Here is a 22,101-nt window from a genome sequence, read left to right as displayed (position 1 = left end):
ATTATTCTTTTTTTTTTTTTTTTTTTTTATTAAGGAGTCCTTCCTACAGGGAAATGCCACACCCGGGAGAGTATGTAAATGTAGTAATACAGATGCTGATTTAGCATTATCTTTCAACCAGAAGAGCCAGAGTGCCAGATTTGCTACAGTGATTAGCACCATGCTGATGATTTGGGTGCCATGTGGTTGCAGTCAGTGCAGAGTTCACTGGCTGGAGTCACTAAGACTAGCTATGCAATTTGCAAGGTGCTTGTCTCAGCTATAGCCTGAGCCCTATGGCCTGGAGTATATCCCAGCTATACCATCAGCCAATGATGACCAGGACCACAGCAGCCATAGCTAGCTTTGTTACCCAGGAATAGGGCTGGGTTTGTTTGGCAGGGTGTCCTAGCTTCCCTGTTCTCACACACCCAGAAAGTTGCCTGGTTGATGTCAGCAGACTAGCGTCTATCCTCCAACTGACACTCGCTTCACTGTGGCTGGCACACAGCCAGTGGCTGTTTATGCATGGCTGCCAGGGTTCTCGTTGTGAGACCTTGTGGAGCTGCACAGCCGTCAGCTCCAAAAGGATGAAAGTGAAAGTTGTTGGCGTGGAGGAACTCCTGTTTGTCCCAGTGAGTAGCTCACATCACAGAATACAGTCAACAGTCCCTTACAGAGTCATGGGGCAAAGTACTGCTGAGTCATCTTTCTTTATTTTACATGATTTATGAATTTATGGGAACTGAGGGCTTATTACCCAGCTGTAGCCACATCCCAACCATCATATTGTTGCACTGTTGTTATTTTTTAAGGTTAATAATGTTATCCAGAGTAAATCTGGGTATAATGTTCCAGACACCACTAATATAATGTTTTATTAATCATACTAATGATTATAAACACACACAAACATGCACACAAATATATGAATCACATATATAAACTTATGTGTGTATGATTGTTAGTATGATTGATAAATACATCATATAAGTGGTGTATATCATTCACTTTAAAGGGTCACATGTCATGTGCCAAGAATTCAAATTTTCTCTGTCTAATCTGTCATCTATAATGTGGCAAGATGTCAGCCTCCACGGAGAGCGCTCGGCCAGTATAGCCATGCATTAGGCCCTTAAAGCAAGGCTTAATGGCTGTGTTTCGAAGGTTCTTAAACTGCCGTATCAATACCAGGCTTGCGCGTAATATCGTCTTCAGTAAATCTGATGGAATACTTCACAGCCCCAATTCGCAAACCCTTCCAGCTCTGGCGCATTCATTCCAGTCTACGCTGCGTTGGCTTGGAAGGTGTGCTGATCCAGAGTGACTTACATAGTTTACATTTTTGCAGATTATCTTTCTATACAGCTGAATATTTACTGAGGCTTTTTTGGGCGAAGTACTTCACCATACCCAAGGGTACAACAGCATCACCTGAGGAATGAACCAACAATCTTTGGGTTCTTAGCCCTGCTCCTCGCCACTGCTTCTTAGTGCTACGGCTCTTGTACATATGCATGTGAAGAATTGCATATATCCAGGGCAAATGCATGCTCTGACACTATCCTTGTGTGACAGTCAAATTTCATGCCGTGTCTGGCTAGCAAGGCCCAGACAAGTACCTGTGGGTCTTTACCACACAGGTACACCTGTAGTCAGTCTGGCCCACGGTGTTTACAGGCTGATGGAAAATTCCAAGCCCGACGAAAGTGTGTAAATGCAATGCAGGAGGTGCCGGAATCGAGTGAACGAGACAGTACCTGTTCCAGGTGCGAGGTTTCTCCCTCTGCCCGCCTCTGTTAGAATCTCAATTGTAAAGAGCGCTCTGCAATAAGATAGAGAGAGTGTGAGAGGGGAGTACAAGGCCAGGAACCCTCTCTCGATGCTACCTACTCACTGCAATCGCCAAAACAGCTGTTATTCCTGCAGTGTTTCCAAATGATGTTCCTGTGTACCTTTTTTTTTTCCATTTATGGGTCCTCTCTGGTCATGACTGTAGTTCTTTATTTCTGAATTATTTCTCTTTCCTGTTTTTAACAAATAAAAATGCATTTTCAGGATGTGAGAATCACAGTTATGGTTTATTATATTTATTGTGGTTTACTGTTGAATTAAATGGTGTTTATTATTTTTTTGGTGCAAATCTGAAAATGGTGAAAATGGTGGTGAGTCAACATCAACATTAAAGTTGATAGAGGTAAAGAGAAGCCCTGGAGATCATATTACACTAATGAATCTGTTTTTAACAATAATGTTTTTAAAAAATGAACACAAGTCCACAATTTCCCCATACTTCTGCAACGGGCTCTTAAAACATTGAGTTTTAACAAACTCAGCCTGTGCTGCAGGCTTTGACCAGGATGCATATGCATGCTTTACCGAAAGAAGCCACTAGGGGATGCTAAGGGGTGTGAGAACAAAAATCTCCCAACCGTGAGATCTCTTTCACACAATACTTATTTTACCTAATAATTATTTACATTACATAATTTGCTTAGCAGACTTACAGTGCCTACAGTATCCATTTATACGGCTGGGTATTTACTGAGGTTAATTTTAGGGTAAGCAAAAGGGTAATTCTGCTCAAGGGCACACCGGCAGTGTTCCTACAGTACACCACCTTGCTGCTCCAAATTCTGCTCACTAATCGCAGATATCCTAAGAGGCTCTTCATATTTTTTACCCATCCATCTGTTGACACAGCTCATAGATGTCATCTGCTGCCAACAGCAGGGGATGACATTTATTACCTACAATTATGAAGTGGACCCTTCGGTTGCAGGTGGAATTAAATGCTTATAAAGCGATTTAAAACCTGTGCCCAGCTGTAGATGAAGTGGGGTTAAATACAGGTGGCTCCAGGAGTAATTTGCTACCCAGAAGTCAATGTAGGTCATGGTGTGTATTACACTATCAGTATGTGGCAGCACAGCAATATGTATTACACTAATTATTGCATATTATTGTTTATTATATTTCATCTGTCCACTTATATATGGGTGTTTATTAAGATGCATATTAAATCTGCCTCAAGGGAACTGGAATGATCTCAGAAGTGATTTCAGAAGGAGGGAATGTACACTTTAATTTTAAATTATTGTATCTTTGCAGTGAAATTTTGATTTAAAGCAGCTTGCTTTACATACAATAACAGACTGTTATTGCAGAGACTTTTAGAGCATCCAAGTGTCATTTATGGACATTAGTCACAAGAAACAAGACATATATTTTTTATTGAGAATTTAGTTCTCTTCTGGTTGCCCCTCAGCCCCCCCTGTGGAGATTTCAATCAATAAATAGCAATTTCTAGAAATCTGGTGACTTACTGCTCTGAAAAACTGGCAGCATGGGGTCTATTATGTTTATTCTGTTCATTTAGCTTGTTAGGTTCGAGTGATGCCAAGCAACAGAGTTGCTCTTGTTCCGCAATTTGCTTGTGGGCAGTGTTAGGGTATAAAACAAAGACTCTTTTGTTTGTAACTAATGTTTAGCAGGGTTGTTTGTTCATTTTTCAGTTTCTGTAATTCAGGAAAACAAGATGATCTTTCAATCCAGCCACTGTAACTGGGTTTATGAACTGGTAAATCTCTCGCCATCCAATAAGAGCTGGATATTATATTGTAATTATGCGCGCGCAGCCCTGGCGCGGTAGAGTCGCAATCCAGCAAGATTTTATTGCCGTTTTATATCAATGGTGTTCAAAAATTAAGGATAACAGGTTGTGTCTAAGCTGACAGGTCTGTTTTTTCATCTATTCAAATGACATATTGATTTGTTTATATCACTGATTCTCAATCCTGCTCCTGGGCCCCCCCTGCTCTGTACGTTTTCCATCTTTCCCTGCTCTACCTACCTGACTGAACTCATCAGTGGCACTTTTGATTAGCTGGGCACACCTGATTTAATCAAGAGCTCACACTAATTTCAATCAGGTGTGTTTGGAGCAAGAATGGATAGAAGATATGAAGGAACAGGGGGGCTCCAGGAGTAGGATTGAGAAACACTGGTTTATATCATACTGAAGACGTCAGATGCAGTTAAACCAAACCCCATTTGACCCTCAAGGACAAGTCTTAACATATTAGTATTGTAGTAGCCTGTAAAACATCGATGGTCTTTTTCAAAATGTACAGATACAGATACATAAGCAACTTTCAGACATGGGATACATACACATACAAGGTCAACGATCAAAATATTATGCAAGTAAGCATTTTTTGGTAAAATTAAATGTCTGTAAGAATGAACGAAACTATTATAGATCATTGTATTAAATTTAAAATTATTCACATTAGTCTTGATGAACTATATTGGGAATAATACCACACAATGCAAGGATACTGGCTTCTAATACTGATGCTTTAATGTATTTACGAGTAAAGCATTCATACATTACTAACAGCATTCTACATCCTGACTACATCTTTCTGAATCTTCATGATATCAACTGGTACATTATATTTCCATGAATTTGTGCGACGTGGGAAACTGCGATTCCCAAACGTCTTGTGTGAGATGTACTGTAGTTGGGCCAGTGGTCAGTGGTTAATGTATGGACATTGGCATTCCGCTACATTCCAAAGGGTTCGCATTTTCTGACCCCCTCGACCTTCATGCATACGGGCCCAGGATCGATTATTTGGTGATGAATGAGTCAGATTACATCACAGACCAAAAGCCTTTAACGAGGGATTAAAGGTTTAATGGTGAACCTTGGATTTGTTCCCTGATCTAACTGAAGGCTTGACGGTTTTTTAGTTGTTGTCTTCTGTGCAACCGCAATGGAGTGGCAATCTTATTATGGTCCTCGTGTGTCTATTGGTGTCATGAATTGGCATAAATAAAACTGACAAAATTTATCATTGCGATCCCGGCGCGTGTAGTGCACGTGTCTCGTTCCTCGGTGGGGAAAGAGCGCCAGCGTTGTCAAACGCAAAAGCAGCGTGGAGCGGAAAACAAGCGACGCTGATCGGGCGCGGAGATCGGTGCACCTCAGGAATGACCCAGCCTCCACACAATTATTCAGGGCACACAGCATTCTCACACTCCGCCTAGTCCGCCGCTGCCGGCGCAACAGCACGGCGGAATTTCAGCTCTGGTTCTCAGTCAAACTTTACCCTGCGACTGTCCGTCCGCTCGCCCCAGTCGGAAAGCCCCTTACCAGCGACAACACACAAGTGAGTACTGCGCTAATGTCAACCCTGGTCAATCAGACGGAGAGGAAACGGTTGCTTGCTGTAGTGATGCGTTGATTGGTTCGTTATGTGTTGCGATAGCTTACGATACTACCACTTTCTAGGTATGTGAAAAGTTTTATTAAATATTTTATTGTTATCTGTTTTTGATTATAGTATTCACTTATGAAACATTAACCCTATAGAAACTGAATATGTGAGTTACACTTTTACGCATTTGCATTCATACTTGCAGGTTACCAAAAAAAAAAAAAAAAAAAAAAAAAATAGGTCACAGGACGTACTGGGCACTAATAGCTTCTATATGTAGCGTTTCAAAAATGATGTATGCAAAGGATTGTGGAATAATAAAGAGTATTCGAGAACAAAACGATCTGAAAAACGTTACTTCCCTTCATTTTTGAGCAGAAGAATGTAATGACTTTGCGATTCCGTTACAGCTATGCATTGATGTTGTATAACGCGGACGTTTCCTTGGACAAATATATTGTTTATTCATCTGTCCAAATTATAAATCACAGCAATGTCAAACTTTGAACTCGGTGATGCGAATGCCTGCTAACTGCCTCAGTTCCTGGTGCAGAAGTTTAAGTTGGAATGGTACTTCCAGGCTTCACTACACACGTCATTGGTATCCTACCGGTCTCTCGCATCTGCGATTGACTCTGAAATGACCGTAGAGTGTTGAATACGTGTAGACCTTTGGCATGATTGATCTCACCATCTACTGCTGACGTCCAGCTATCCTTGTGGGTTTACTAGACAGGTACAAATCGCTCCGATTTAGGGAGTTTGCCTCTAGATGTTATGTTTCTGTTGAAAGAAGGCTGGTACGAGGTTGGAATTCACCACATCTAAGAAACTGCTCTCAGATATGAATCTGAAATATGAAGCGAGCGTTGCTTCTCGGAAGCTGAAGCGCGTGATAACTTTGGACAATGTGCGCGATGGTATGGATTCCTGCGGAGGGGACGACTGAGGTCTGCAATAACACCATCTTCCTCATATAAACTCTGTTACATGAAAAAGATAAGGGAAAGAAGACTAAATTGTGTTAGACGTGACCTTTTAAAGCAAGGGTAGCAAAACGCAAGCAAACCGTTAAAATCTCTGGTTACGCTTTTAAACATAAAATCGTTTAAAATCTGTGGATACGGATTTCAATTTTAGACCATTACAACCTCTGGACACGCATTTCAACTAATAACCACTGAAAGCGTTAGACAGTCAGATACGTTTTCAGATTATTAAAGCCTTCGGGTTGTCACTTTAAAATGTCAGAATCTTTGGATTGACGTAGACAATTATGACATTTAAAACATGAAAGCCAAAAGATATGCTACATTTTAAAGTATTTTCAACAAACGCAATAAACGAAATCTCGGGAAATGAATGCATATACGCTTGGTCTGGAGAAGTATAAAATGTGTTTATTCATGTGTTCTCAAATATAGGTTAAGCATGTTCTTAATAGGATTAATACTGAACGTTGATCAATCTAGAATTCCAGCACTTTTTTTTTTTTTTTTACATTTTTCAAGTAGCACTGCTGTCCTGACGTTAACTCACACGCAGTGTATTTCAGGATTACAGATTTTATTACATTTCATTTTTGTCAGGTTTTGTTGGTGTGATAAATACTTGGCGTGCCTTGCTGTCACCTCCTCTTAGCTACTCTGAGATTAAATAAAACCTTTGCTGTTCAAGAATCATGAATCTCACTACTTATGTTGGTCCCAAAATTCTAATTTATCACTTATGTGAAGTTTCACAGTCTTTCTCATGAAGCTGTAAAAGCCAGTACATAAGTCATATCTCTACCTATCGTACCCCACATCAATGCCACAGAAACACTGTAGATTATGACTGATGTATGAAAGAGATGGAGCAAACCTGACTAATCAACAAACATTAGGATACAGGCACCGTATTCATAAACCAACTAAAGCAGCAGATTGATGAGAATGAATGGCTCTGTCAGGAGGAGAGCATGGCGGTTTCTACACAAAAGCACGCAAATGCATTTTTACAGTTAGCAGTTCAGACAGTGCTCAGTTCTCAGTTTATTAGCTGTCGCAGTTTCTTAGGGGCCATTGTATACACACACACATTTGGTCTAAACTCTCTGCACAGTAGCTGCTGCTGCTGAGGTTTTCAGATGGCCTAGACCTGGGCTCACGAGTAACCCAGTAGTTAAAGCGCTTGCCTTAAGAGCAAGCTGCGGTCAACGGCCTGGGTTCAATCCCAGCCGTGTCGATAGCCAGCAGTGACCGGGAGCCCACACATGTGGAACAAACTGGCTTCGTTCTGCTTGGGGATCGGGGTGGGTAGCTGGGCCAGGGTCCCCTCATCTCACCTCTCTCAGGCACCCTGTGATTGGTCAGGCGCCTGTGAGTTGCGTGAATGTGGCCAGTGGAGTAGTGCATATTTTCCAATGAGTATCCGCTCCGCTGTAGCAGGCTGTGTGACTTGTAGAGTGAAAAATCGTCACGTTGGCATGCCTGAGTATTGCATTCGCCTCCCTCTGCACTTACTCAGCATTCCCGGGGGAGTACGGAGGTTGTTGCAGTGAGACGACCTTATGTAAGCCTGGCAATCACCACAGCTGGCGTAAAAAGGGGCAGAAAAATTGACCATTATTCCTATTCATGGACCATTACTCCTATAGCACGTTGGTCTGTAGCAGGTTTTCTGGTTGTTGAATACAATTTTTTTCCTCTAGTGGTAACTTCATCAAACATAGGCAAGCCAGACTGCCCAACTGGCACTGTGATGCACTGAGTTTGTAATCTTAGTCAGCTGTGTATCAGCAGTAGTGTGGCATAGTGGGAGAGGACAGGGCTTGTAACCCAGAGGTTGCAGGTTTTATTCCCTTCCTAAAAATAGTGAAATAGTGAAGCTAGAAATCAAGCTCTGCCGAATGATTTATAGGTGAAGATGAAAGAATGAAAGCAACATTGGCTAACGCAAAATTCAATTCAGAATTCAAAATAACAGGAGCAGGTTACACCTTACTATGGTAGAAAAATCACTTTAAATCAAGTTGTCCAGCTAAATTTACTTTTAAAGGAACTGTTTCACAAATGTAGAAAAAAACTGCTGTATTGGGGAGTCATAAGCAAATGATTAAAAAATTATAACGTTAAATATTGTGGGTAAATTTTCATGAAATAGTAACCCCTCCTCTTCACTTTGTGTTGTATCAGCCCCAGGTCTAGTGGACATCAGTACAGGATGAAAAATCAGGAAGCAGCTCCCGTAGATCGGTAAGTCTTTTCTGTTCCATTACCTTCCAGTGCAGCAACCTCCAGCGGTACAGTGTCCCTACGTTAAAACTGCCACTCAATAAAGGGGCTTCCCAGTGAAAACCTGGAGTACGCCTTAGAGGTGGTCATTTGTTCATTTTTCGGAACGGTGTGGACTCCTTGTTCGAACATCCTTTCCACTGAAATTAAGGCTTGATATGTAGCCAATGCAGATAATTGCCTTCATGGAATGTTCAGTGATGCCACAATTCTGTTCACGCATTATATGGCATCACATGCCACTTACATACTACATTGTTTTGCAGCACCATTAAAAGAAAGGTACTCCCTCACATCCAGCAAGGGGCTATTGTGTGGGTGCATATTTAGCTATCAGTGCCATCTTCCATGAGTTTCTCTTTAAAAAAAGCCTGCCATATCCTGCAACATAACCCACGCAATCATTGCTTACAGTGTATAATATGTCATTGATCGCTACATTAGGCTTAGGCATTTACCACAAAGATTTACATCTACTCAGCGCTGTTTGGGCAGGTTGGATAGGTCAGCAGGGTCTCCTCATTCCACCTCTCTCAGGCACCTTGCAAATTGGCAGGTGCCTTCAGGCTGTTAGCAGAGTAAGGCCTATCATCCAAATGGCACCCAATTCCCTCTGGTGCACTCTGGGACACATAGTATGCCTTTGACTGTGTGCAGGTGTATCTGAGGACTGCATTTGTTTCTCTCCAGCACTCTCGGGTGACTGTGAAGCTTGTCACGGTGAGACGAGTCTAATGTGCAGTTGGGACTTCCAAAACAGGGCGTTGCAAAATGGCAAAAAGTATAAAAAACAAACGTTATGGAAGCTCTAGAAACGTCCTCAGATGTCCTCAGTCCTCTGAATCAACTGTTTATGAGCAACTTACATACACTCTGTGATGTTAGGTTGAGGCAAACATAAGTAACGATTTGAAAGGCTCTCCGCTGGTATAAACCTCTTTGCACACATATCGAGCCGATGGGAGAGCTTCTGGAAGATTTGAGTGAAGGATCTGACTGAGTGCTGAGCAAACAGGAAATTGGCTTGTGTGAGGGAGGCCTAGTAGACTGGTGGATAAGCTTATTGTGCCAGTCCTAAGCTCATAAGGTTGACGAAGAAGTTGAACATGAAGCAGATGTGTTTTTCAGTGTAAATGTGCTGCCCCACAAAACACAGTTCATACCACAAAATAAATATTGTTGTTGAGTTTATCCAATATTTATGCAAAAAAAGACTCCTTCCCTCAATATTTTTGTGATTGTGGGATTGACAGTACCGTATCCCTAAAGTGTTGCTTTTCATTGGGACTGGCTATGGGATTTCACTCCAGTGTAGGGTGTTGGTATGACTCTGGGCTTGAGCATTGTGAGTGCTGTTCCTTGGCTGTGAAATGCTGATATTGTGCAAGTTCCTCATGGCAGCTCTGCCCTCAGCCACTGAGCCACTGGCTTCCATGTTTCAGTGGTAATTTTGTGTTCTTGTCATTTTTAATCCCTTTTATGTAAGTGGTGGAGATTTTTTATTCAGATGTTGGTATGAAGAGGTCCCCTGCTATGCTCTCAAGAAGGAACCAAATCCCAAATTCTCTCCTCTATTTCTCTGCCTGTTGCTATCTCTCTCTATGTCCTTTGTAAATTATTGCTGTCTCCTCTACCTTTTTCCTTCTTCCCTTCCCTTTCCATCTCCTTGTCCTCTCCCCCCCTCCCTGACCCCCACCCTCTCTCTCACATACTCCCTTCTTGCAGAGGTTGTGACTGCTGGCTTTACTTGTCGCTGTCAGTCTTTAATGTCTTTGCTAATGTTATTTCATAGCTCTTATGATAATCTTATTTCATGGCTCTTCCTTTGCCTCACAGTTTTCGTGTGGTGGGGGTCATATTCTTCATCCTGGGACTCGGAACGCTCCTGCCATGGAACTTCTTCATGACAGCTATATCGGTAAGTAGCCCGCTCACTGCGGTCCAGGACAGCAGTGGCTTGATGCGGTGTTTAGGGGACTTGATTTCTTAACAACGCTACAGGTTAAAATCTTAGCCAGGCACTGCTGTTTTGAGTAGTTTTGAGTGTGGTTCTCATCCTGCATTTCCTCCATAAAAATCCTTGTGTGTAAACACACTATTTGTAAAATGTGAGATATGTAAGTAATCCATGACACTGACTGCATTTACTGTTTTTTTACAATTACTATGGAGATTATATCTGAAATATTGAATCACTTTGGCTTCAGAGAGCCAAAAAAAGGAGCTTTGACTGGAGCAGGCGGGGGGTTAACTGCACCCGTGGCCTCCGTACAGTAGTGTCTGTGCATGAAGGGGATTTGCTGTTAGATTGGAGAGAGGCCCCCTCTGTCATGCACACTTTGCGTCCTCTCATGCAGCCTGAAGGCCTCGTGATGTGGCTGAGATTCCTGATTTGATCAACACTCCGCAATGGCATTACAGCGTCTCGCTGTGTCGTTATGCAGTTAACACGTTAACCGTGACCCGTGTGTGCGTGTGCGTGTGTGTGTGTGTGTGTGTGTGTGTGTGTGTGTGTCTATGTGTGTGTGTGGGGTGGGGGGGGGGTCATGGTCGACTGCACCAAAGCTTGTCACAGGGCACACACTGTACTGTGCTATTCAAGAACATGAACTCAGGGAAAGGGGTCTGCGGGACACACTAAGCGTTTCCCAGTCTGTCTTGTAAAAGCTGTCTTCTCCAACCAAACACTTAGCATGGTTTGATTTTGAAATGACTGTTTAGGAAAGGAAATGAATGAATGAATGAATGAATGAATGAATGAATTTCAGGCTCCAATTGCACGTACAGTAGAATGTTTGAGAGGATAGGGATGAGGCTTTGATACAGCGAGCAGCCTCAGCTACCCCATCAGGTGACTGGCTGGATGTGTCCCGGGTCAGAAGGCCGGTGCCTCCCAGTGCTGCTACTGTTGCTACTGGGTAAAGGATGAGAGGAGGGTTCAGTGTCTGCAGTGTAATGAAATTTCGCAAAATATTTTACTCCTGAAAGAGCAGTTCCTTTAAAACTGCTTCACTTTTTTTGCAGCGTCATTCTGACGTAGTTCTCTTTAGTTTCATGACCAATTCAACATGGCGAAAGGTGTTTTGCCCAGTGTGTCAGCTGTCTTGGCAGTGGCTGCCACTGCTAAGAGGCTGATTACATAAGCAGTGGTGTTGGATGATTAAAACTGCAAAAGAGGGCATTGGCAGTGCTTAGCAAACGTAGTGGGCTGTGCAGCATTTTTCCCAGAAACAGCAGACGTTTAACATCACGCTTGTCATGGGTCTGTTTGCTGTTTTTGTACATAGCCTACAGGCAGAGTTGTTTTACATTTCGGATGGAATTGTCTCTTATGTGGGCTACACTGTACTATTTGGTATATTCATAGCAAATTGCATCTTCATCTCTCTGAGCTGCAGATTGAAGACAAACATGTTCTTTCTGCCACACTTTCAACGTTTTGCAACTTGACTTTCAATCTAGCACTGTTTCCATTGCAGCATGCTTTGTAAAACTCTTTCATGTTTTGAACTGACCCCCGTAATTACATTATTGTCATTATAGCAGATGCTCTTATCCAGAGCAACGTACATATGTTACACTTTTTACATGTTATCCATTTATACAGCCGGATGTTTACTGAGGCAATTCTGGGTTAAGCACCTTGCCCAACGGTACAGCAGCAGTGGCCCAACGAACTTTTCAGTTGCAATGCTGTTTTTTACCATTATGCCACACTTCCGCCCTAAAAGTTACAACTGCATTGGCCGGGAATCGAACCCGGGTCAACTGCTTGGAAGGCAGCTATGCTAACCACTATACCACCAACGCTATACACCAGGGAGAGAAAGAGTGCCATGTAGGTTGCAGTATCTAAAGCATGTCAGCCGAGCCCAAGATTACACCAGCAGTGTATATCTCTCACTTTCTCTTTCTCTCTTTCCTGACCGCAGTACTTCCAGAATCGACTCAACACCACAGAGTGGATCAATGGCACAGTCGTTCCACACAGAGAGTACCACTTCAGCAACTGGCTGACCCTGCTATCCCAGCTTCCCCTGCTGCTCTTCACCCTACTCAACTCCTTCCTGTATCAGCGGTGAGGGCTAGATCCAGATATTATCTCCAAGCACTGACCCTAGATCAGTTTAAGAAGTGTTTTTTTTTTTTCAACACAAATAGTTGGGGTTGAGGATAAGGGTTTTGGTGACCTGATCCTGGATCAGCTGTGTGGGGGGGTGGGGTGAGGGCAGAGTTTGCATATGTAAATTATGCTGAGAGCATATGATACCGTGAAATTGAACCCGTGTCGTTTCCATACAGAAGTTTCCTACTGGAGCCGGCTCCAACACAGTGGCAGTCTGGTCAATTAGTTACTGCGCTTTTGCCTGCTGCTCTGTGACACCCGAAAAAATTGACCTTTGTGTCATACTTTATGGTGTGTATGTGAGATTGGCTTTACCACAGCCAACTGTTGTACTGGGGACTGGTGGAGCCATGAGAATCTGATCATTTTATTTAAAGGACAGCTGTGTGGATCACAGGAGGGGGCACTCCTGGTGTTGGCATACCAGAGGGGTGACTGGTTGTTGTTCTTCCACATAATTGGATCAGTTGTTCTTGGAATGCAGGTATTTCATGAATAGTGAAGTGCCGAACACCTGGAGAATATGTATTAATTAAGTGGAACTGACCCAATAAGGTAAAAAAGGGTTTGGATGGAACAGGGGGACAGGGTTGCCTAGTTCTGGTCTTGAAAGAGGCCTATTTTAATATATTATTGTATTATATGTATTCTAATATATTATATATAATGATATTATATATATTGAGGCCTATGATATTTTGGTGCTGCTAGTAAATGGACAGTCTCCATCTTGTTTTGCACTCATGTAGAAATGCTTGGAAAGTTAAATAGCCCTGCCAAAGCACTGAAAAGGCTCAGCTGTTCGTTCGGTAATGGAAAAGGTTGCAAACCTTACGTTTTCAGATCTTGCTCTTTGAAGCCAAGTCCTACAGGCCTATGATAGCTACCCTTCCTCTAAACTCTGCTAGCCCTCCTCTAGTGTGGTGACGGCAGGGTGGGGACTGTCGTCTAACATTAAGCCCGTCTGCTTTTTCGGGGTGGGTTTTTTGGGGTAGGATCTCTGAGAACATGCGGATAGCTGGCAGTCTGGTCTTCATCCTCCTCCTCTTCATGCTCAATGCCTCCCTGGTCAGGGTTCCCATGAATAATGACCTCTTTTTCTCAGTCACCATGGCTACCATCTGGTTCATCAACTGTGAGTGTTAACTCATTGTCAGTGTGTGTCAGTGTATATATGTGTGTGTGGGTGTTCAGTACTGGCACATGTGTCTCTGGGGTGTGTCTTTGTGTGTGTGTATGTGCAGGACTGAATTATGGGTCTCTACAGTGTTAGTGCATATAAGGACAGTACTGACTTGTGTGTCTCTGCAGTGTGTGTGTGTGTGTGTGCAGTACTGACTTGTGTGTCTCTGCAGTGTGTGTGTGTGTGTGTGTGTGTGTAGAAGCGCAGTACTGACCTGTGTCTCTGCAGTGTGTGTGTGTGTGTGTGTGTGTGTGTGCAGTACTGACCTGTGTCTCCGCAGTGTGTGTGTGTATAAGCGCAGTACTGACCTGTGTCTCTGCAGTGTGTGTGTGAATAAGCGCAGTACTGACCTGTGTCTCTGCAGCATGAGTGTGTGTGTGTGTGTAAGCGCAGTACTGACCTGTGTCTCTGCAGTGTGTGTGTGTATAAGTGCAGTACTGACCTGTGTCTCTGCAGTGTGTGTGTGTATAAGCGCAGTACTGACCCATGTGTCTCTGCAGTGTGTGTGTGTATGTGTGCAGTACTGACCTGTGTGTCTCTGCAGCATGAGTGTATTTGTGTGTATAAGCGCAGTACTGACCCGTGTCTCTCGGCAGCGTTCGGGGCAGTAATGCAGGGCAGTCTCTTCGGGCTGGTGGGGCAGCTCCCTCAGAGGTACAGCGTGCTGTTCATGAGTGGGCAGGGGCTGGCCGGTACCTTCGCCACGATAGCCATGCTGATCTCCATCTCCAGTGAGTCCACGTCACCATCACTACTGCTGCATCCACACAGCCCTTAACCCCTCTGTGAGCCGATGCTGGAACCAAATCAAGATTTCAGCGATGTAGAGAAAATTTAAATGCCAAATTTCAGTGTGTCAAATGAATGAAAAGGAAATAAATTTATAAATGACTGTTGTGTGAATGCTGTTCTGAAAGAGCAATTTTGAGCTGTGTCACAACTGCTGTTCATTTTCTAAGTGCCTGTGTGTGTGTGCGTGTGTGTGTGTGTGTACCTGCATGTGTGCGTGCGTTGGCCTGTGTGTGTGTGTGCATGCGTTTATACGTGCGTGTGTGTGTGTTGGCCTGTGTGTGCAGGTGGGACAGACCCAGAGACGGCTGCGCTGGGCTACTTCATCACCCCCTGCGGAGGCACAGTGGTCACGCTACTGAGCTACCTGCTGCTGCGGAGGCTAGTAAGTGTGTGTCTCTAAACACACCTCATCCAGGACCCAGCCCTCAAAGTCCCCTCTTCCAGGGAGCTTGTCTTTAAAAGTGCTGTGTGGATCACAGACAGCTGTTGCTGCCCTCTAAATTGTCCCAAATCTATTTTCCATGCTTTGAAAAGGTCAATGCTAAGCAGACATCTACAACAATGTTAATGACAGCCATGTTCAATGAAGTATGCTCTAATGATGGGATGGTGTTTCTCTTCTAGCCGTTTGCTCGCTATTATTTCAATAAAGGCAAAGGCTTGGATGTGGCCCCAGACGCTGAAGGGCTGGTAGAAGGTGGGTTTGGTGATGGCTTCTACTTTCAACTGTTTTCCAATGCCAGATCGAAGAGACACTTTTACACTGATAAGAAGTTACTGCAGAGATGTCTGCTCCCCCATTTGCGCCCTTACTAACAAATCAGCAGTTTGGTGTAGTAGTGCTTGTAACCAGGCAAGCAGCGTATTTAAGCGAAAGGTTGCTGGTTTGATTTCCCTCTGGGGCACTGCTGCTGTACCCTTGGGCATGGTAATTAACCCACAATTGCCACAGTAAATATCCAGCTGTGTAAATAGGTAAAATTGTAACCCATGTAAGTCACTGTGGATAAAAGCGTCTGCTAAATGACAGTAATGTAATGTAATGTAATCCCTGTCACTGTCTAAATCAGCGTTTCCCAAACCTCTCCTGGAGTACCCCTTGTCCTGCATGTTTTAGATCTCTCCCTGCTCCAGCACAGCTGATTTAAACGATCAGTTTGTTATTAAGCAGCTTCAGGAGTTCATAACAATTTGATCGTTTGAATCAGCTGTGTATGCAGGACAAGGGGTACTCCAGGAGAGGTTTGGGAAACGCTGGTCTAGATGACTGTACCGTTCTGATGTGATTGTAAAAGAGATCAAGAGATGTGTATAAATCTGATAAGAACCTGGAAGAGCACAGATGATTTGACATTCAACGTGAGTCCACAGTTTTCTTGATTGTGTTTTTATTGAGGTTTATGCGCAATTTGAACTGATTCAGTGACCTTCCAAAGTCAGCAATAGGTCCATTAAAATTTCAGAGGAAATCCAGTTATCATCCAGATACTGTATTCAAACTCTCCTGAAAGTGCACACTGATGGCTTGCAACAAGCAAAGTCATGTCTTCACTAAAACCTCTCAGGCACATTCAGATACGGTAGCTAACACTGCATGAGCTGGGAGAGGAGACTCATCCACTCTTAGCATGGCAGTTGTATCAGTGGTTTCTGCCCCCCAGAGAGTCAGTGCTTCTCTCCTCGTCTCCTGTGACAGAATCCGGATCCATGAAGTATGCCCGGATAAATGGGCAGGGCAAGCGCACCTCGCCGAAGAGGACCGGCTCCGCTGCCTACTCCTTCCCGGAGTCCTGGGAGAGCGCCAAGCAGGCCCTCCTCCCAAAGGAGCAGGCGGTCGCCGAGCCCCAGGAACCCGTCCCGGCCAGGAAGTCCTCCGTCTGGCAGGTCTTCAAAAAGGTAACCACATCCCCCCCGGGTGAAACGGGGGCCCACGTTTTACCTGGATGCCCTTTCGTGTTTCATCGCTCTGAATTTTGGGAATGAAAGTAACCAGACAGGATTGAGGTGAGGTGGAAGCGCTGTCTGTACGCACTTAACGCATAGATGAACTCATCTGTCACATACTGAGAGAAGTTGGGTCCTCCAGAAAAATGGCAAACACCTGAGTACAGGCACCTGCTAAGCACAGACAGAACGGGCTGTTATTGGGTGTAGTCAACACATGCTGCCTCTCTCTCTCTCTCCATCTCTCTCTCATTCTCTTCATTGTCAATTTCAAATTTAAATTCAAATTCAAATGAGCTTCATTAGCACGGCAGAGAATTTATGTGTTGCTAAAGCATTTCTGTAATTGACAGCACCAGAAAATGAGTGACATAAAAATGATAAATAGTAAGGATAACGATAGATAACAATAATAACAGCAGCAATAAAACAATGAAAGAGTAAAAAGAAAAAAATACTATACTACTACTAGTGATAACAAGAACATCAAGAATAGCATGTTGCAATGACACACTCTCTGTCTCTCTCTCTCTCTCTGCAGATATGGGTCATGGCGTTCTGTATAACATTCGTGTTCATCGTTACTCTGTCCGTCTTCCCCGCGGTCACTGTGGATGTGAAGTCCGAGTTCAGCGGAAAGTGGGGTATGTCACTCCTGTAGCAAGGCATTTTAAACCAGCCAGTCAGAGCCTGAACAGCTGCCTTACGAGTGGCCCTCCATCAGGGAAACAGCACAGAGCAGTCTGAGAAACGGTCTCTGCTGAAGTGTGCTTGGTACTGACGTCTACCCTTTGACCCCTCCCTCTCTCGTCAACCCTCCCTTCAAACCACCTCACTCTCCTCCTCTATCATTCCCTCTCTCTTTGGACTCTCCCCCTTCCCCTCTCCCTCCCCCCCTCCTCCCCCCATCCCTCCCTCTCCCTCCTCCTCTTCCTCTCTCCTCAGAGCTATACTTCATCCCTGTGTGCTGCTTCCTCAACTTCAACATGATGGACTGGCTGAGCAGAACAGTCACCTCGGTGGTGCGGTGGGTGAGTGTCTACCTGTCCCTGCCGCTCACCTGCACTCCACACCAGCACTGCTCAACATACAACAATGCCAAACCGGACCCTGCGTCACGGTAACTGACAAGCAGGCTGGGTTCGAACATTGCATTACATTAACATTTAGCAGACGCTCTTATCCAGAGCGACTTACAGTTTTATCCATTTATACTGTTGGATGTTACCTGCTTGTACCGTGCCCAAGGGTACAACAGCAGTGCCCCAGCAGAGAATCCAACCAGCAACCTTTCGGTTATGAGCCCTGCTCCTTACCACTACACCACGCTGCAATGGCGAGGAGCCATCATCAGAAGAAAGTGGTTTTACTCCAGCAGGGTAGGGTTGGGTATGCTGACTGGATCCCTTTTGTTCATTGCTCCCATGCAGCCTGCACCCCATTGGGTACCAGTGAGTTGGTCATGGCTATATGGTTAAACGGTCTTCTATGACTGCTGACCGCTGGTAAACCACAGCATGAGCATAAAACACCATGGTCAGGCCCAGCTGAAGACCGTCTCTGGGGCTACACAGCCTCAGAACGTAAATACAGTGATCAATCAGAAATGGTTTATCCTGAAGTAACCCCACCTACCGGTTTTATCTCTCATTCTGTTTCCATCAGTTACATTACATTACATTACACTACACTACATGCATGTAGCAGACGCTCTTATCCAGAGTGAATTCCAGCACAATATAACATAAGTGTGCCCATTCAGGCTGAATGAGCAATAGTGTAAGACCAGGCTAAAACTCTCCCAGACCAGTGAGTGTGAGCATTCAAGCCCACAAGTTAATTTGTGCAACCTGACTAGACAAAGGAAGCCAAGTATACTACCACCCTTTACCTCTCCCTGATCCTCCGTCTCCTTCCCTCTCTCCCTCTCTCCCTCTCTGCAGCCTGCAAAGGAGAGTGCTCTATTCCCGGTGCTGGTGGTGTCGCGGGTGGTCTTCATTCCTCTGCTCATGCTGTGTAATGTGCAGAACCGTTCCCACCTGCCGGTCCTGTTCTCCCACGACGCCGCCTTCACCCTCATCATGCTGCTCTTCTCCTTCTCCAGCGGATACTGCGTCTGCCTCGCCATGTCCTACGCGCCGCTGTGAGTGCCGAGGGTCTCGCCGCTCACCCCTACACACATGGCCTGCAGTCTGGAGAGCATCTCCTGCCCTAAGCACAGCTTCTCCTCACACCTCCTCCCAGGCCCTCTCACATTCATACACTCCTCTACATCTCACTGTCTCTCTCGCTGCTGCTCTGTCCCTCCTTCCCTTTCTCCAAACCTCTCCTCCCTCTCTGTCTCCTTCCCATCCTGTCTCTATTTTTCTCTCTCCATCTCTGTCCCTCTCTCCATCTCTCCCTCCCTCCCTCATCGTTCCCTTTCTCTCTCTGTCTGCCTCCCTGCCTCCCTCTCTCTGTCTCCCTCTCACTCGCTCTCTCTGTCTCTCCCTCAATCTCCATCCTTCTCTCTCAATCTTTCCCTTGCTCTCCCTGTCTCCCTCTCTCATCACTCTCTTCCTTTCTCTCCATCTCTCCCTCTCTCAGGCTAGTGGAGCCCAAAGACGCAGAGACGGCGGGGGCACTCATGACGTTCTTCCTGGCCCTCGGCCTCTCCCTCGGGGCCGGACTGTCTTTCCCCCTGCGTGCCATGGTGTAGCCTTACCACCAATCCATCCCCATCTACGTAACACCACCCCCCCCCCCCCCCCAGAGGACACCACCCACCTTTCCTCCAAAGGCCCCTTTGTAAACACCCAATCAAACGAGGACGCTGCCTGCAAACCAACACCCAACCTTCCCGGTCTGACAAGCAAGTTAGTCGCTACCATGCATGTAATCATCTAGTCCTCACCCTGTTGCAGAAAGGTAACTGGGAAGGCCACGCTGTGAAAAATCTCTGATAGGCTGCAGGCGTGCGCACGTGCAGCCAATGACAAGATGCTACATGAAGATCAGGATGCGGAGTGAAATTCTTTTACTTCTGACAGGACTTTTGAAACAGCGGTCACTGATGTAAGTGCTGTTTCTTTTTGGTCGAACTTTGAGAACTTAGGGCTAAGTGCATTAATGAGCCTGACATTGGTGTAGTTTTATGAACAATACTGAATCTAATTTTACCCAGTGCCCTTTTGAAGGGTCCATTTTGAGTATTATTAAAATTGATCATTTAGTTTAATTTAATTTAAATTTGGACCTGCAGTTTGATTATATGCTTTCTAAAAGCATATCTTTATAAGTAATCAGAGAATATAAAAATTAAGACATCATACATGGTACCATACAAATGCTAAGCGTAGCAACCCCACGTTTAACTTCACCTCTGGCCCCATGCCTCACACATGCTGACGAGCAAGGTCTGGGGTCGTTTCTATGGTAGCACATCCCATACAATGTTTATTATGGTCCAGATCTCCCAGTGGGCTTGCAGGCTTCCACACACGGTTGCAGTTAAATCCTGAAGTTTGCCTTCTGTGTTTCAGTCAGGCGACTGTGACGGTCAGCTCATAACCTCAGGTCCCCCCAGGCCTTCATGATGCCACTGTTGTCTCAGAAATCCGTCATGGCAACCGTGTGGTTCAGATCAAACAAGCATTTTGGATCAATACTTCACAGATTCACTGATCTTATGTCATCTGGATGATTCATTCCTGTGACTGAGCCTGCAATATTTAATCCATCCGTGCAGTATCAAGAACAGTAATTCTGTGTGTGAATTTCAGTACATGGCCAGTAATTCTCTCGGACTGCCAGTGTGAAAGTGATGTAGGCTGACTTTTGTGTGATGAATGGCGTCCTTGATTTGGCCACTGAAAGGGTGCACCGACACCAGGTGTGGTTAATAATACAGATGCACAGACTTTACATTATTGTAATGTGGCAAACGCTCTTATCCAGAGCAACTCATACAGTGCATCTAATAAACTGGCATGAAAAATTGCAGTAACAGGACACCACTAACCACAACATCAAGTTTGCTGCTTATTTATCTTTATTTACAACTTCAGACATTAATATGCATTTTGGAAAAAAAAAAAAAAAGATGGAACCTAAACTCATTGGAGTCACAGCTGAGAGTGGGGCCCCCAGGCCAGTCATTTCTGTATCCCATTACCTGCTCAGGCAGAAATGTTGTAACAAGGTTGTGACAACGATGTGAGAACGTTTTAGCATCAGCTGGACTGACATTAACCAGAGTGCGGTATACTGTAAAGCAGAAAGAATCTGCTGCTGCTCTTACAATGGATGTGACATGAATTGCTTAAATAAAATGTCCTGCTGTATGAATGGAAAAGGTGTAAACTATAACTGTGATGAGGATGTCAGCAAAGCAGATAGTGAGTGGTGATGTACTGTCAGAGTCTAGGTGTCTAAATACTGTTATGTCACCTCGCGTGCTGGATTATAACGCATTATGTCACATTTTCAGTGCAGTCGTTCCCAGGACTCTCCGAAAGGTGGAGGTTTGTGATGTGGCAGGGAGAGGGGAATTATGTGAGTGTCACATTCTGTTCCATTTCCAGAGTACAGCTACTGTCATGTATTTTGAAACAGCATTACTTGAATTGCTACTTTTTTTTTTTTTTAAGGAAAGACTTTTTTTATGTCATCCATCTACTTTTGCCATGGATTCATTTTTTTTTTTGTCCCAGAACAATTACAGTAAACGGTTAATTTCAAATTCTGCTTTTGTCTTTTCATTCAGTTTGTGTCCTGTACATGTTTATTCTGCAGCTCCTGTATGGGTGACCCAAAGGTATCCTAATCTCACCACAGGGTGCAGTGAACGGGTGGAGGGAAAGGCAGTCATTTTGAAAAGGAACAGAGAGAATGACTAGAAGGCGGTTTACGAAGTTAGGAGACTTGAGTAATAACTTGCAGTAACTAAATGGCCTTTATAAATGTGTAACTAGGCAGCAGTGTACTGTAGTGGTAAGGAGAAGGCCTTGTAAAAAAAAAAAAAAAAAAAAAATGGGCTGGGGTTCAGTTCCCTTCTGGGCCACTGCTGTTGTACCCTGGGGAAGGTACTTAACCTAGAATTGCCTTAGTAAATATTTAGCTGTAAAAATAGATAAGTAAAATTGTAAATTATGTAAGTTACTCTGGACAAGAGCATCTGCTAAATCATAATCTAATGAATTTATTAGGGCTATTTAAATAACTATATCTCATTAAATAACAAGAATCGAAATAATTACATGAACAAAAACACCACCACAAACAAAACGGTTAATTCCCCAAATTATTTATTGAAAACCCAGCAGTTGTCTTTATTACCTGTCCTTTTGTACAAATGGGGAAGAAAACAATAAACAAAAAAAAAGTGTAAACTGAGAAGTTCTACTAAACTGATAACTGTGCCGTGAGCCGTTCTGTCTGAAGCGAAAGCGGGGCCGAGGAACACACCCAGATATGAAAAAGAGGACGACGGCCGCGCACCTCCTGTATATAAACGGGCGCGGTCACACGCTGGCACGGGGTGAGGGTTGCAAGGGGGCGGCGTGGTGAAAAGCGGTGAGCGGCAGGACGGGGGTGGGG

At 44.3% G+C, this 22,101-nt stretch overlaps 1 protein-coding gene and 1 non-coding gene across 2 annotated transcripts; one reads left to right on the top strand and one right to left on the bottom strand.

Annotated features, from left to right (window-relative positions):
* Positions 1–8,408: 8,408 nt before the first annotated feature.
* On the top strand, positions 8,409–19,222 carry LOC118790667 (equilibrative nucleoside transporter 2-like). Its single transcript, XM_036547658.1, has 12 exons — positions 8,409–8,440; positions 10,316–10,397; positions 12,412–12,557; positions 13,601–13,740; positions 14,385–14,519; positions 14,865–14,962; positions 15,205–15,277; positions 16,277–16,476; positions 17,066–17,168; positions 17,470–17,555; positions 18,468–18,667; positions 19,111–19,222. The coding sequence occupies exons 1-12, from the start codon at positions 8,409–8,411 to the stop codon at positions 19,220–19,222; spliced, it is 1,407 nt and encodes a 468-aa protein (XP_036403551.1).
* trnag-ucc lies at positions 12,218–12,289 on the bottom strand. Its single transcript has one exon. It is a non-coding gene; the product is annotated as a tRNA-Gly (tRNA).
* Positions 19,223–22,101: the final 2,879 nt, after the last annotated feature.

The sequence above is a fragment of the Megalops cyprinoides genome, chromosome 16 (genome assembly GCF_013368585.1).
Source record: "Megalops cyprinoides isolate fMegCyp1 chromosome 16, fMegCyp1.pri, whole genome shotgun sequence".
In the NCBI taxonomy this organism is placed as follows: domain Eukaryota; kingdom Metazoa; phylum Chordata; class Actinopteri; order Elopiformes; family Megalopidae; genus Megalops; species Megalops cyprinoides.
This window is presented reverse-complemented; position numbering and strand designations above follow the sequence as displayed.